The sequence below is a fragment of the Antechinus flavipes genome, chromosome 6 (genome assembly GCF_016432865.1).
Source record: "Antechinus flavipes isolate AdamAnt ecotype Samford, QLD, Australia chromosome 6, AdamAnt_v2, whole genome shotgun sequence".
Lineage (NCBI taxonomy): Eukaryota > Metazoa > Chordata > Mammalia > Dasyuromorphia > Dasyuridae > Antechinus > Antechinus flavipes.
This window is the reverse complement of record NC_067403.1, coordinates 32,945,004-32,962,158: the sequence shown is the minus strand read 5'-3', so window position 1 is coordinate 32,962,158 and position 17,155 is coordinate 32,945,004. Positions and strand designations below refer to the sequence as shown.

Here is a 17,155-nt window from a genome sequence, read left to right as displayed (position 1 = left end):
TAGCCATATGAGGAAATCCAGGAAAATATGGGGTAAAGCATAGTGGAGATCGCATCAGTGAGAATCCATGGAAACAAGAAGAAAAATGATGTTGGAGGGCTATATCACAGACCACCTAGACAAAAATAATTGGATGAGGAGTTTGGGAACATCATGAACTTAGCACAGAAGCATGACATTGTAATGACAGATACTTCACTAATCTAAACATCTTGCTGGTGCTTTTTCTCTGTTGAAGTCAAAACAGCCCATAGATTTTTGAATTGCATTTACTATTTATTTCATATTTTAAAAGGTATTAGTAAACAGGACCTGATTCTGATAGAAAAGGAACAAGTGATTTCTGAATTATGAATAACAAAAATTGTGATAGAAAGGAAAATCACTTGTTGTCTGGAATCATGTGCACTCTGGGTTTTGGCAGAGGCTTTAGAAAAGAAATCAATTGCATTTAATAGATTAATATTTTGAAAAGGATGTTTCTCCAAAAGATATGAGAAGGTAACAAGAATGAAATTCTGAAGACATAAGCGGATACATTTCTCATGAAGAGAAAAAAAATGGGAATTTGCTAAAGATATGGATGTGGATACACAGGGAACTCATTGACAAACTTATTTAAAACCGACAAATAGAAAGCATAGAATGATATAGAAGATTAATAAAGCCTTTTAAAGATCTAGAGCCTAGGATGAACTAAGGGTATCAATCGCAAAACTGAGATTTGCGTCAAGTCAAATCAAAGAAGGATTTTGGTCATTGCTAAGGGTAGATGGAATATTGGTAATGGTGGTGAGGGAGGTAAAGAAGAAGGGCTCCCTTTTCCACAATGATTTCTCTTCTCAGTGATGGCTATGGATGCTGGGCTAGTAGGTGGTCTGATTTTTGGGGTGGCACTGCTAATTCCAATACTCTTGGCTTGAGGCTGGTCCCCTGGGCTGTTCCCATCAGGATCTGAAGGGAGATGCTGATCAAGGTGAGGGTGATAGTTTTGCTTGTCTCATACTCCCTGTCCTTACCTCAATGAGCCTTACTATTTCCACTAGACAGGCTTGCCTATACTTTGTATGACAGTTGTTTGGCAATTAGAAAAGGATGGCTAGCTCCTTCTCCAGGAATAAAAATTATTTTTTCCAAATGATGGCTGTGGGAGCTGGCCTATATTTGGGAATTTTGCTACTTACAGGGTTCTGTAGCTGGTGAGCAGTCATGATAACTGAAATGACAATTAGACAGCATCTTGCTGCCCTCCATAAATTCACATCAGCAGGCTTAGATTAACTATGTCCCAGAGAACCGAATGAACCACCAAAAATGATGGCTGAGCTGCTGTTACTGCTTTTTCAAAGACCTCAGGTGATGAGAAAGATGTTATAGGAATACAAAGGTACAAATGTTTCCCCTATTTTTTAAAAGGGAAGAGGAGAGAGATTATTAAGTATTGTCCAGTAAGGTTGACTTTTATTCATGGAAATATTCTATACCACATTATTAAGGGGGTAGTAGGTGAGCACTTTAAAAGGAAAGCAGTGATCACTAAAAGCTTGCATGGCTTCATCAAGAACAGGTCATGACAGACTAACCTCATTTATTTTATAACAGGGTTAATAGACTTTTACATCAAGGGAATGCTTTACACATAATATGTTTAAATTTCAGCAAAGCGTTTGACAAAGCTTCCCATGGTGATAAAAATGGGTAGATATGGGCTAGATGATTTAGCACTAATTCAGTTACTTCCTCTGGTGGACCACAGACAGTGAAACTAGGTCTGTCAAGTTAGAGAGAGGTTTCTAGGTGCTCGAGGAATATATCCTTGGACCTCTCCTGTTTAACCTTTTAAACAATAACTTGGATGAAAACATAAATACCATACTCTTGAGATGGCTGACAGAAGCTGGATCCAAAAAATATAATGACAAGAAAAAACAAGGAGATGAAGTGAGTAACAAAAGATTTAAAGTGGGCAAATCTACGTTTCTATTTTTTTGGGGGGGGATAATTCTACTTGAGGCTCCTTTAAGACAGTTATAAGGTCCGGGATGATGGTGTTGAGAGTTCTGATATATTCTATACTTTTTGCATCATGTTTTAGCAAAGGCACAGACTAGTCTGTATGTGTCCAAAAAAGAATAATCAGGATAGATAAGGGATTGTACAACAGGTGATACAAGGACTAGCTGAAGAAACTGGGGATGTTCAGTCTGAAGAAGACTCATGAAGAGATATGATTGTTTTCTTCAAATATCTGAAAAATTGACATGTGAAAGACTCTGTGGAACAGACCTAGGAGCAGTGGTTAGAAATTGTAGTGAGATATATTTAGACGTCATTTGGGGGAAAATATCATAATGACAAGAGATGACTAGAAATGGAATAGGGTGTTTAAGAGGTATAGTGTATTCCACTCCTCTGGAAGTTTTCAAGCAAAGACTAGATGACCACTGGTTGGCCATGTTGTATAAAATTAGCTACAAGTTAAAATGCATGGTTTTTGAGGTTCTTCCCAGCTCTCAGGGTCTATAAAAACAAAAACCAATTAATTTGGTTACTTTTGTATTGTGATCATTAGTAGATGATTTCTGATCCACATGAAGAAAGGAAGCCCTCACAAAACTTCTACTTCATTGTATTCTGTATGCAGCAGTGCTCCAGCAACTCCACTATATCTTGTGGTTCAGCAAACCCCACCCAGCTAGAATCCCAAAAGGCTAAGTAGAGAAATGTGCAAAATTTTGTAAATTATGCTTTTTTTTACAGCAGCTGAATTCCCTCGATTCCCAAAGACTGGCAAGAGCCAGCAGTGAACCAGCTCTAAAATAACCTCCCCCTTCATTGCCATCTGAATTTCCTCTTGGTGGATTGTGTTTGCTTATGTGATTAAGTTGTGATATTCCCATTTCTTTCAGGCAGGAAAAGTTCAGTTTGGCTACGTGTATGGCATGAGTGCAATTGGGTGCCTTGGGATTCATGCATTACTGAACTTGATGAGCACTTCAGGAGTGTCATATGGATGTGTGGCGAGCGTGCTGGGTTACTGTCTGCTCCCTATGGTCATTCTGTCCAGCTGTGCCATATTCTTCTCACTGCAGTAAGTACCTGTGTGTGCTAATTGACCCCACAAGCACAATCTCAGTTAAGACAGAGGCATACCAGAGCAGCTGCTTCCTGTTGCAGAACGTTTTAGTTTGGGGATTGGTAGGACTATGGTTATTAAGAAGGTTCAAAAAGAGGGAAAAGTAGGTCAGTGTTGGTCTCAGGTGCATTATCCAACCCTGTGCCTTTAAAAAAAAATTCCAGTTTTTCTTTAAATCTGGCACCTTTTAAGCTGTCATCCTGTAAGCTACTGGCTCTTAATGTGAACTGGTGCCTTGGGTAGTATGATGACTACAAACAAAACATTCACTTGTTTGATTTTTTAGAAATAGGAACTCTGTGAACATTGACAAAGTATCTACGCTCCCAGGCAATTTTACTACCCAAGAGAAGAGCAACTCTGATCTGTCTCAGCACGACTTCTTGCAGTAAAGACTTGCCAGGAACACTGAAGGGGACATTGTGACTTTGTGACGAATACACTGTGGGGTGGATACGCTTTGTCAACTATAAAGACTGATATAAATGGAAAGTTATTATTAGTATTGAGATAGATTTGGGCTCCATATAAGGAGAAAGTCTTACTCCAACATGTCATCATGAGTACAGGTGACCATAGGTTGTGAGAGCGAGTGAGACATAGTGTGTCATGTATTGGATTTAGAATCAGGAAAACTTGGTTCCAATACTGCATCAGATATTTACTACTATTATCCTTAACAAGACACTTAAATTCTGAGATTCCATTTCTACATTTGAAACATGCGGCTATCTATAACATCTTCAATAGCAGGGTCATCATAAGGTTCTAACGAATTTTTCAGCCGTAGCAACTCTCAAGGACTGTCATAGAAGGCTTGTAAGCTTTGTCAGTTGAGGGAGTGCATACACTAGCAAAAAACACAGATCCTTGAAGTTTTGAAATTGGAAACTATTTTTTAATAATGAAATTTATTTTATTTTTATCACTAAGGTCTTCATATTTGCAATTTTAAAGCACTTGGCCATGGTGAAGCTATCCTATCAAGATACTTCAACATTCTCCTGGCCCATGAATGTGTCAGTACTCCATCTTATTCCACCTGCCCAGATCCAAAGCCATGGAGGAGGAAAGTCATTCAAGAAACAGGTTTTCTGGCTGTGTCCTGGGCAGAGCCTCTGTTGGCTCTGGTGGTCCATTGATCATCAAATGAAGTAGGCTCTGAGAGTAATTTGGAAAAGGGCAAAGGAAAAAAAAAGTCCAGGAAACTCATCATTTACTTTTGCCTTTAAAAGTTCTTTCACATGCCGCTGATGACAGTTTTAAGTAACAATGGATTAGTTGGAGACAGTGCTGGGTAATCTATTGTGGAATGGATATTCAAGAAAGGAGCCCAGGGTGACCATATCACTTTTTTAATACAACTTAAAGAATTAGTACTTGTGTGTATGTGAGGAAGTATTACTTAGGTATCAGCATCTTTATTCCTAACTGAACCTACTACAATGAAACAATAGGTAGTTGCATAAAACCACTGTGGTTTGTTGTCTATATTCATGATCAAAGAAAATGCTAAATTTCAGTTAGAGGTTAATAAGAAGAAATATGTAATTTTTTCATCTTACTTCGTGAACTTTATGAAATCTATCCATAGACCCAAGCTGAGAACAACTCATTTTTTTCAGATAAATAAACTGAGGATCAGAGGGGTGAAGTAACTGACCAGAAACTGACTAGAAACATCTTAGCAAAACTGTTATTTGTTTATTTTTATTTTTAAAAGTTTAATTTGTTGTGAGTTTTTTTGCTTGTTCTAAAACCAAAGACATTTCTTCCCCAGCTTTCACCTCTCAACATTGAATCCTCCCTTGTGACAAAGAAACATATTTAAGCAAATTTGACACAGGGAATAAAGCTGATAGAGAAGTTGTATACATTTCTTTTTCTGTAGTCTTCCTTCTTTATACTGAGAAGGGGGAGTAATATTTCAGGATCAGTTCTCAGGGATTAAGAGTAGGCATTATAATTAAACTTTTAGTGTTGTTTTCATTTGCATTATTGTAGTCATTATACATGCTGACAAAACTCGTTTAAAAGGATATTTGTTCTAATATTTGAGTATCATTTTCAGTGAAGTTGAGATTTAAGCCAAGAAAATCAAATGGTATAGATAGTTGTAAAATGTCAGTAGATTTTTCAAAATATCTGAGTTTAGGATAAACAATTGTAAATTATTGTAATTTAGTGTTTTGGTCATTAAGTTTTAGTGGCTAGATCGTGAATGACTCTAATAAAAAAGCAAACAAATCCAGTCCCCAAGACTATTAAATACTTTCAAATGCTCTGGTTGTCGTAACCTCTCATTAAATAATCAGGTATCATTTTATAATTTCATTTTGAACACCAGTAAAATAAGTTATTACAGAGATTATTCTTAATTGATGTTGATCCAACATGTAATATTTATTGCCTCGCTTTAAAATGTTCTTGAAGGGCACCATGTCTAAGAACATATTTATCTAAGGAGTTTTTCACAACAGATTTCTCAGACTACTTATGCCAAGCAAAGAAACAGAGGGTTGCTCTGCTGCTTCCAAGGCATTTCTATGTATCTTCAGAAAACCAAGAGAGACAGAAGGGAAGAGTGAATGTATGACAGAGTCAATAATTGAGTCACCAGTAATTTATTAATTGCTAACCTCTATGCATATTGAGGATCTGCACTCAAGGAGCTTATATTCTATCAGAAAGGCCAGACATTTGAGCTCCCCCTCCCCTGCGACTGCTTCCCAACATCACTCCTTAATGATTGGATGATTTTGGGGTGTCACCTTACCATTCCGGGGTTTCTAAATTATCTCATATGTAAAATACTTTAATACTTTCTTTAAAGACTCATGTTTTTGTTGGTGTGGATCCTCCTTTCCCACAACCACTCCATCATTTAGTAGGTATCATGGCTGAACAATTAATTGCCCTGTACCCAGTCTGACCTCTTAAATTTAGTTTTTTTCAAACATAGGCTGGTCCTTGGATAGGAGACATGCGTCCTTATCATCAGGTTAATACTTAAAGCCTTTCTACTTTGGCCAGACCTGCAGGAGTTGCTAACTAGTTGGTATACCCTTTAAGAACTCAAGGTCATTTTTATCCTAAAATGGAACAGGAACATTGCAGGAGATCTATGAAAGAAGGATAATAATTCAATTCAATTACGTGCAGCCAGCTTGTGTTAAATGTTTTCTGAGGGTAAGACATAATATGGAGGAGTGTAGAGGGAGGTGGCTCCAGAGTCAGGCAGATTTGGGTATAAATTCTATCTCTGTCATATCCTAGTTGTATGATCCTGGGCACATCATCTCAGTTCTCAGACTCAGGCAGCTTTCTAAAGCTAGAAATCATATGATTTGGTAAAGGAGTTTTCTTCATCAGGAATTCTCTGATACACCTAAGAAATCAAAGGTCTGAAACCCTCCTTTCCTCAAATGCACATAAGCTAAGGTATATGACAAAACTAAACAGTCTCCCCTCCCCCCACAAGGAGCTAAAAATCTATGATAATAACAACCTGAGTCCTCAACCACCTAGCATCTTGAGGGCCCTTCCAATGATACATATTTTTGATTGTGAACAGCATAATTTTTTCAAGCTCAAAAGGAAGGAAGGATTTCCTTCCTTCCTCTATCTCATTCTTTAATTCTATAGAGTAACCATTATTCAGGGCCTTGTTGCTACCAGAATACTGCCTTGCTGCCATTACATATGGTCTCCCTCTCTGTACAACATTTGCCCAAGCTTTTCATGGAATCCTAGACTTATAGAGCTACGAAGGTACTTGGATATCATATGATTTTTCCTCCTCCTTTACAGATGAGGAAATTGATGCTCTAAGAGATAAAATTACCCATTTGAGATCATTAATGGTAGGACTGCTCTGGTAATTGATGAGTGTAAAATTAGACTTGGAATAGGTAACTGCAATGACAGAGCTGGGGCAAAATTCAGCAGAATCCTTCCAGTCACTTGCCTCTGTTACAGCCATAACTCTCCCCCAAAAACAAACAAACAAATAAATACTTTACACCCATATTTTCATATACTGGCAATATACTAATGGAATGAAGAGTTGAGCCATTCTCTCCATGTTCAAGGTAGGGAAACATTCAGCCTCACTTTACAGGTAAGATACTGGGGTTTTAAAGAGAGAATTAGAATTGATAGCTGAACTGTATCTTATTATACAGTTGCCTCAATATATGCCATACTAAGGGGCTTCAAGAGATGAGATATAGGAGATTCGAAAGAAGCAAAATGAGAGTTCAGGAGAGATTCTCTTATTTCCAGGGAATTTTAAAAATGTTTTATAAATTGATTTAGTAAGATTCTTGATTCTGAATTTTTGACTTCCTTTCATATTGATTCATATTAATCATATAGTTTTCTTATTTCTAGGGGGACCATTGGGACCATATCAGCACTAATCATCATTGGATGGTGTAGTCTATCTGCATCCAAAATCTTCAGTTCAGCACTGACTATGGAAGGACAGCAACTTCTAGTAGCTTACCCTTGTGCCTTACTTTATGGCCTTTTTGCCCTCTTGACTGTTTTCTAATGTATTCAGAATAGACTTATTGTGTGATCTTTGTTTGCATGTCTAGTTACTTTAGAAAGAGATTAACATACTTTATTGAAATGAATTCTCCTTTACCTCTGAATAGATAATGGTAAATCAAGAAACAAAATGACACTTAAGATGACATAGAGTAGAAGCTTCTGTGGCTTGAAAGATTTTTTTTTCCTTCTCTGCTTATGAAATAAGACTTAAAATAAAACTATTGTGGGCTTTATTTTGGAAAGACAATTGGGGTTAAGTGACTTGCTTAGGGTCACGTATAAAATAAAACTATTGTAAGATAAAAGAACTAGTTTCCTCCCTCGTAATTCTTCTTAAGCAGGGAATATAATTGCTTGATTTACTAAAAAGAGTTGTGTATTATAAAGAATTGTATATTAGAAAGTAGTATGTTAAGTAAAATCATATGTACTAAGGGAATTTATTTCTAAAAAAGTGTCTCAGGAAAAATTAATTGAGAAATTAAAGAAACAATAATGTATGATCACTCTTTAATCCAATGTGCCTTTTTACAAAGGAAGATCCTTTACAATTTTCTAAATTCTGATACATATAAAGTACAGATATTATGGATAATTGTAACAGTAGGATAGAAAACTATTTATCTTTACCTTTCATTTGTATATATTAAGTGAACTGCATAATTTGAAAGAAAGATGAGTTTCTCTGAGTCTTCTTATTGACAGCCAGTATTATCTATTTCATCAGTCTCATATTAGAATTCAGAGCATGCCCAGGAATTTGGCTGCCAGGATAAGAAGATGGCTATTGATAGATTTATCAATCATTATATCAGAAAGTATTTATTAAATCTCCATTTGTGTCAGTCTGACCAGGCATTTGAGATAAAAATGAAACAGTTATTTTCTTTGAGAAATTTATGTTTTAGAAGGGGAGGCAACATATAAAATATGTCCATATAAAATAAGTGCATACAAAATAAATTCAAGATAATTTCGGGGGGGAAGGCATTAGTAGCTAGAAGAGTGGGAGATTCAGAAAATGACTCTATAGAAGATAGAGTTCTTTCTGAACTTAGAAAGAAATGAATTCTAAGAGGCAGAGTCAAGGGGGGAATGACAGGTTCATTCCTATCCAAAGCATTTTAAAGTTTCTGCTGAATGTGTTCTTGGGTAGAGGTTCCTCATATTTCCATAGGTTCCTTTTCCATTACTGTGTAAAGAAAAGTCAAAGAAAAGTTCAATATAGCAGTATTAAACTTGTGCCAGAAGGATTGGATAGAAAGAGAACACATACAATTTTCTCTAATTAAATATAAAAGGAAAATTTCTAAATATTGAGATGCTCACCAGTATTCTTTGTGTGCTTTCTTTATGACTGGAGGGGAATTGAGTTACATGGTTTAGTGGAAGTTTGTGAAAAATCTATGGAAAAACATGGACAAGAGTTACAAAGGATTAGAAAATGGAACTGGGTTGCAATCTGCACTGAGAAGAAATACCCATATTGAAGAGATTGTGAATTTACTGAAATGCCGAATCATAATTAATTATAGTGTTTAGTTGTTAGGCTTTTGATATGAAAAGGGCACTGAATTAACTGTTAATTCAATATAAAATGTTACACTAAAATATATATTTCATTTAAAATTTTCCCTTACATTTCTTCTTTGCTCTTTGGTAGATCAATCCCTGGTAGATTAATTTACTGAGGTCCAATAAATTGATATGTATTTTTTCTCCTGTTGATTGCTCTAAGTAAAAATTTATAAGTTTTTTTTTGGAAGTGGAGAGAGAAGTAGATACAGTAGGTCTTTTAAAAGAAACATTTTGAAATTTTTTTGGGGGGAAGATTTGTTCAGAATTTGAAAGTACTTTAAAGAACCCACATTATCAAATAAAAATAACATAATTTTTGAAACTTAGAAAACTTCATTAAAGTCATTAAGGAAGTGCCTATAGAAAAGTGAACTTTTTATAAACTTCATTCAAATACAGGTAGGAAGTTTTCCCTATTGACTGTGGTTTTTCTACATTAAAAAAAGCTCAGATATGTCTTCATGAATTGAAAAAAGTGCACTTATCTCAACTTTGACATTTTTATTTTGTAACTAAGTTTTTAATGATTTTTTTGTTTTTCCATCACTTTGTTTTCTCCCTTATCCTTCTCTTTCCTCCCAGAAAGCCATTCTTTGTAACAAAATACTTAAAAGGAAAAAAAAAACAAGAAAAAAATAAGCAAAGCCTATAAATTTATTTTAAAAAATCTTGAAGCATATTCACTTTCCTCATTTCTTCAAATTATCAGGGGAAAGTGTCTTTTCCTATCTCTTCCTTGAGCACTGTGGTTATTGTTTATAATTTTATAATAGTCTTTTTTTTATTGGTGTGTGAGTGTGTGAGTGTGGTAATTCATAACATTTACACGTTGCCTTTATTATAGATAGTGTTTTTCTGGTTTTGCTCTTTTCACATTGTATATATTCATTAAGTCTTCTCATGCTTCTTGGTATTCAACCTTTTCAATTTTCATTAAATTTTCTTCTTTTAGAGTATTCTCTTATACTTATGTACCACTTATATACCAATGATGAGTCATTCCACAACTGATGAGCATCATTCCACAATTGATGAGCATGTTCTTTGCTTCTGCTTCTATTTTACAATAAAAATTGCTACTATAAATATTTTGGTGTATATTAAACCTTACATTTTGTTAATAACTTCCTTGGGACAAACTCCTGAGTCATATTTGTTGATTATCTATTGAAGAATGGGTTTTGATTAAATATTTCTTTCAGTTATGGCTGAGGATACTAAACTATGATCTGAGATATTTAATATAAATTTTTTTTCCCCAGTTGGTCACTTCCTTTCTTATCCTGGAGGCATTAGTATTCTTTGGGCAAAAGCTTTTTTGTGTTTTAGATAATTAAAATGATCTATAATATCTTTTGGAATTGCCTCGATTGTTTAATAATTTATTTCCTTTCTATTTTTGTGAAAGGTATTTGATATTCTTCTAATTTGTTATTGCATGGTCTTTAATAGTCAAGTCATATTTACATTCTACATTTATTGTGGAATATGGTGAAGTTGGTCTAAAGGTAATTTTTGCTAGACTGCTTCCCACTTGTCCCAGCAATTCTTATCAGATAAGGAGCACACACAGTTTTTCTTTGGGTTTATTGAACAATTCCTTTATTTCTCCTTCTTATTTACTATGTTCAATAATAAATACACATATACACACACATACATGCATATATTTTAACCATTGTCAAATAGGTTTTGATGATTGCTGATTTATAATATTGTTTGAGTTCTAAAAAGACTTCTTCATTCTTACTTTTCTATTGTTACTCTTTTTCTTCTTATTCTAGTTTTTTCTTCAAATGAATTTTTAAAATCTAATTCTATAAGCTAGCTTGCTAGCTTGATTGGTTAAACACTGAATGTGTAATTTATTTTGGTAATTTTTTTTTATTATATTGGCACAGCCTAACCATGAGCAATTAATCAGTAGTATAACATCAACGGTGAAACTGGGTGAATTACAACTTCTCTGGGATCCAGTTTCCTCATAAATAAAGTTAAATGGTTGGATTAGATAATCTTGTGAGGTCCCTTCCAGTTCTAAACAAAAATTTTGTCTCATAATAAATTAGATGTATACTTTACTTTTGTAGACACATCTTTGGTATCTATTATTGTAGGTACAACTTTGGTCTGCCAAAATGATCTCTTTTTCAGTGGGGATAAGGGAACTATTAGTTATAAACAAACATTTTGTATCGTGATTGCCAGGTCCCAATGTGAGTAAGTAGGCAGCTCTTATTTATGTTTGGTATTTGGAGAATCTATTCAGATGGTGCAAATAAATTGTGCAGTTCTGGGAAAGAAATGGAACATTTCTCCCTCATCATGCACCTTGCCTTATTGTCCATGCATGCAATTTCTAGGTCTGAAGTAATATAAACACATGAGTCTGGATCCCATAGAAACCTGCAGAGGACATTTTATACTCATTAGAAGGAAAGCTAAGGGAGAAAATCCAGGAACTCTAAATCAGCAGAACACATTTTGCTTAGCAGTGTGTGTGTGTGTGTATACACGTGAGCCCACATGCCAGGTTGTTCAAATATGCACCGGCTTTGTTTCCTGACTGAATCCCCTAAATATCCTGACTAACTGCAAGCCTGCGTGAAAGCACTGACATTCCCCAGCTGTTCGCTGTGGGCCCAGGAGGTTTCTGTCCTAGAAGTCTGGAATTTGCCATCCCATCTGTGCCCTCGGAAGCTTCCAAGCCGTGTTTTGGGCTCCTTGCTGACACAGAGAGTGTCCTGAAGTCTCTGTCTAACTTCTACTCAGATTTGCTTTTCCACTTGACCAATGGCTGACATGACTAATGAGCTTGATCTCCAGGTCAAAAGAGATAGTGATGGCATAGAAAAAGAAAATAATTTTAAAGCATGAATTTTTTAACATTTAAAAGTCACAGGATCGGGTTCTTATGTTAAATTCAACAGGGTCAAATTTAGCACCCGGATGAAATTCTGTAGAGACCAAGGCTTTCCAAAGTTTCTTGCATTTTTCACACTGTTGAGATCTAATTCTTGTCCTTGGTTCCTTTCAATCAATAATTAATGAGCAATGCCTGCTTTGTGCAGTGTACTGTGTTAGCTACTAAGGGACATACTAAAACTAATAAGAAACAGTTCCTATCTAACAAACTAAGGTTTTACAAAGTGTTTTCTTTACACTCTATTAGGTAGGTGGAATAAGCATTAGTCTCACCACAGAAATGAATACTGGGGATTCAGAGAAGCTAAGTACTTTGTCCACAGTAGACACTTTTTAAGTATTAGAGGCAGAACTTAAACTTGAGTCGAGAGAGACAGAAAGACAGAGAGATAGAGACAGGCAGAGAGGTAAAAAGGGAGGGAGAGAGAGACTGAGAGACCGAGAAAGAGAGACAAAGATAGTGGGAGGAGAAACAGACAGATATACAGAGACAGGGAGGGAAAGGGAAGGAAGAGAAAGGAAGAAGAGAGAAAATTTGTGTTCACTATGGGGTTTTTGATAAAAAGATGAAAAATAATAAGCTTGGAAGTATTTCTGTTTGACTTAAGTTTCACTTGACCACTCCCCCCCAACCGCTTTCAGCCTCTTTTATCTGAGTTTGAGATTTTTTTCCCTATTACTACTTTGTACAGATTGCATGCAGAAGGTAGAGAGTCATTTGGAAACAAGAGACTGCCTACATTTTGACAGGTGTGATTGGGGACATGAGCTAGAAATAGAATATCTGAATTACTTAGGTCCTTTTCACAGCTTATCCCAAAGGCTGCAGCAGCCTTTACAGTACTCAAAGACACAATCCTTTCCATTCCGCTTTACCCCCAGGTTAGGAATGCCAAAATTATTTCAAAAATAGAAAATTTCCTGTTCCCCTGTTTTCTTGGCCCATCAGCCCGCCAACACCACTTGTTACTCGATGACAGACTCACAGAGCCCCCGTTTTCTAAGCCACTTTTCATTTGTGAGTTGAGGGCTGGAATCATTTTCTGAAGGTTCCTTATTCTTATCAGTGTCAACCAGGCCATGTCAGAGGAAAACCTTGAGGGTGGCAGCCAATCACTTACTGTTTCAGTAAACAATAGAGATGATTTATTTTCCATTACTTTAAGGTCAGTCTAGAGTAATAAGTCCATAGCTGACATCAGCCCCAAGGGAAAGATCAACGTGTTTTTATTGTTTTCTTTTTCTTCTTCTGGTCCTGCTCTATGATTTCATCCATGTTGGGAACTATTAACATGGGAATTTTCTCAATTGTTGGAGATTGGCAAATCACCTGTGATTTTAGTCCTAGAGAGAACTCTCTCTAGTGCCTGGGGGCACTGAGGTGTTAAGAATCAATCAATCAACAGGAGTTTATTAAGTGCTTCTTATGTGTTAGGTGCTGTCCTGAGCATGGGCACGCAAAGGTAAAAAGCACAGTCCCTGCCCACCAGGAGCTTACAGTCAAATACAGAAGTAAAATGTTTGAAATGAATACATGAATGTCATTGTCTAATATCTCCCCAAACAATAGGGTACATGGTGTAAATGGGAAGTAATCTCAGAGAAAAGTCCTGAGCAGTAGAGGGAGTAGCAAAGGTGGAGCAAAGGCCTCTGGGGGAAAATGGGATTTGATCTGAGTCTTGGAAAAAAAGTTGGAAAGCTAGGAGACAGATGCAGAAGGAGAATAGGGTCACATAGATAATATGTTTTATAAGCAGGTTTCTTATGAAAAATTGGATTATATTTGGGTCTTGAAGAAAGGTGGGAAAGCTAAGAGGCTGAAGTGCCAAAGGAGAATATGATCACGTAGATAATATGTTTCATAGGCAAGTCTTGAAGTTCTTCCTAACATCAGTCACCTTTCTATCTACTGTACCATACTACCTCTCTTGTTGGTAATTTCATAAACATTTTTCTTGACATTATGGACAATTTGATCTAAAAGAAAGTTATTTGATTTTATCAATATATTTATCAATTTCTGCTGTGGAAATTTCCTTCACCAATAAATATCACCACCTGTTTGATAACTTACACTGTTAGTTGCTTAGGGTAACTGAGAGTTTATGAGATTCTCACTAGATAACTAAATGACCTGGGATATCCTTTCTAAATACACACACACACACACACACACACACACACACACACACACATATATATATATACCTCTGTGTATATACATACGTGCATGGACATGCACGTATGTATATATTTAAAATAATCAGGTTCCATTGTACGTTGTCTCTTTATTTCATTTGCCATAATTCAGACTGTAACTATATAAATACACAATTTATCTCCCCTACTAGATTTCTTCAGGGCTAGAACTATGTCATCTTTAACTCTGTGTGAGTAAGGCAGCTTGTACATGTCTTATACACGCTAGACAGTATAATGTTTGAAATGAACAATGAATGTCATTGTCTACTAGAAAGAGTAGTGAATGAGAAGAGTTCTAGAAGCAACATGCTCAGCCTGAGATCTGAGTTCAAATCTAGTCTCAGACCATTGGTAGCTGGATTATCCTGGATAAGGCATTTGCCTCAGTTTCCTCCCTTGTAAAATGGGGATCATAATACCAGTAACTCCCAGAGTTGTTGTGAGGATGCAATGAGGTAATATTTGTGAAGTGATTTAGCACAGGGCCTACCTAGCATATAGTAGGCCCTTAATAAATTCAATTCGTGGCTTACTAACTCCCAGGGATGTGAGGGCAAGCCAGTTTCCTTCCTTGTCCCTCAGTTTCCCTGACTGTGAATTTATGTTCTATAATCTCCAAACCATTACAGCTGCAATATTCTGTGTCTCTGTGAGAAGGACTTGATTGAAATTGATAATTCTGTAGAATTATCAATTAGATAATTAGATCAATCAATTAGAACATTATTAAAAATACCGTATCAGTATCAATAGGAGTGATATTCTTGAATAAGACATGGTCGATTTTATTGTCCATACCCTGTAGCATGGCTAAGTACTAAATCCCCCCATACCCCATTTGCCTTTTACTGCAGTCAAGTATGGCAAACCAGGACCGGAAAATAGTCTCCCACGGCCCCACAGTGAATGCAATGGGTCAAGCTCTCCCAGGGCACCATGCATGAATCCCGAGGCATCAGTCGCCTTGACACTGAGTCTTTGGAGACTGATTAGAAACAGTAAAAATGGTTGGGACCCTGGTGGTGAGGGGGAGCACTGAGTCATAAAACAGGAAAAGCAGCGCGGACTGCGGCGCGTGTTAAATGTTTCATGGAACCCAAAGTAGCAGTGGAAGGGAGTGATGGAGAGCACATGTAAATGAAGGGAGTCAGTCGCCCAAACCGTACTCTCACCGCAGGAGTGAAAAGTTCAGACAGAATTTCAATTGCTTCCTGAAACGCAGCTGCAGAGAGCATCTCAATCAGCACTGCAATTTGTTGACTCTTTTAAAAAATTGATGCTTCTTATTTAATAATAAAAAAGTGGGGGCAGTTGAGAGAAATGGACACCTGTTTTTTTCTATTGAGCAGACAAGGGTAAGACAGGAAAAGTACAGATTTCACTTGGTAATCAAGTGAAAAGTCAATAGTAGCACTGATGATATAATTCTGGGTGCTCAGATTTTCATCTGAGAGTTTTATCTGACTCTAGAGGGCCCAGATTGGGCACTAGTATTTTTCCTCCTGACATATTTATTGCCTCTTTCCATGTTAATTGCTGAAGCTGAGTCTAAAGCTGCATGAATACAAAGAAAACTTACTTCCCTAAATCAAAAGATTGGAGATTGCTTTGACTTGGAGACTCTGTTCATCAGTGGAGGTTACAGAATAGTTTAAGGAGTAAAAACATTCATTATCTAGATTGCTCCTTGGATACAGAGAGGTATTCCATTGCTAGGATCAGTTAAACCTTTCCAGCCTGTTCTCTGGTTGCCATAGACTTGAAAAGCCCAGTGAGGAGGTAGTACACAAGATATATTGTACAAAGTCACAGAGATGGTAGATGAAATGTCATGTGTGAGGAACAACATGAACTGAAAGAAGAGTAAAGGGGAATAATATATAATAAGCTTAGGAAGGCAAGTTGGTTTCTTTAAGGACTCCTTTTTTATTTTTATATTTTTTATTGAAGCTTTTTATTTTCAAAACACATGGAAGGATAATATTTCACCATTGACCCTTGCAAAACCTTGTGTTCCAACTTTTCCCCTCCTTCCCCCCACTCCTTCCTCTAGATGGCAGGTAATCCAATATGAGTTAAACATGGTAAAATGCATGTAAATCCAATATAGGCATATATAGTTATACAATTATCTTGCTACACAAGAAGAATCAGATCATAAAGGAAAAAATAGTGGAAAAATAAAATTCAAGCAAACAACAACAAAAGAAGTGAAATGCTATGTTGTGGTCCACACTCAATTCCCACAGTCTCTGGGTATGGATGGCTCTCATCATCATAAGGTCATTAAGAGTCACCTCCATCAGAATTGATCATCATCTAGTATTATTGTTGCCATGTATAATGATTTCCTGGTCCTGCTCACTTCACTCAGCATCAGTTCATGTGAGTCTCTCCAGGCTTTTCTGAAATTGTCCTGCTGGTCATTTCTTACAGAACAATAATATTCCATAGTATTCATATACCACAATTTATTCAGCCATTCTCCAACTGATGGGCATCCACTCAGTTTCCAGTTTCTGGCCACTACAAAGAGACCTACCACAAACATTTGTGCACATGTGGGTCCCTTCCCCTCCTTTAATATCTCTGAGATATAGCCTCAGTAGTAACACTGCTGGATCAAAGGGGATGCACAGTTTGATAGCCCTTTGAGCAAAGTTCCAAATTGCTCTCCAGAATGGCTGGATCAGTTCACTATTCCACCAACAACGTATCAGTATTGAGAGCTTCTTTAAAAACCAGACAGGACGTTTT

At 36.5% G+C, this 17,155-nt stretch overlaps 1 protein-coding gene across 1 annotated transcript in view; it reads left to right on the top strand.

Moving 5' to 3' along the window:
- The window catches only part of YIPF7 (Yip1 domain family member 7), a 55,319-nt gene extending 44,960 nt beyond the window's left edge, over positions 1–10,359 (top strand). Inside the window, exons 5-6 of the mRNA XM_051966521.1 lie at positions 2,910–3,091; positions 7,529–10,359. Coding sequence (XP_051822481.1) covers positions 2,910–3,091; positions 7,529–7,691 — 345 coding nt within the window. The 3' untranslated portion in view covers positions 7,692–10,359. The remainder of the gene's footprint in view (positions 1–2,909; positions 3,092–7,528) is intronic.
- The last annotated feature ends 6,796 nt before the right edge of the window (positions 10,360–17,155 follow it).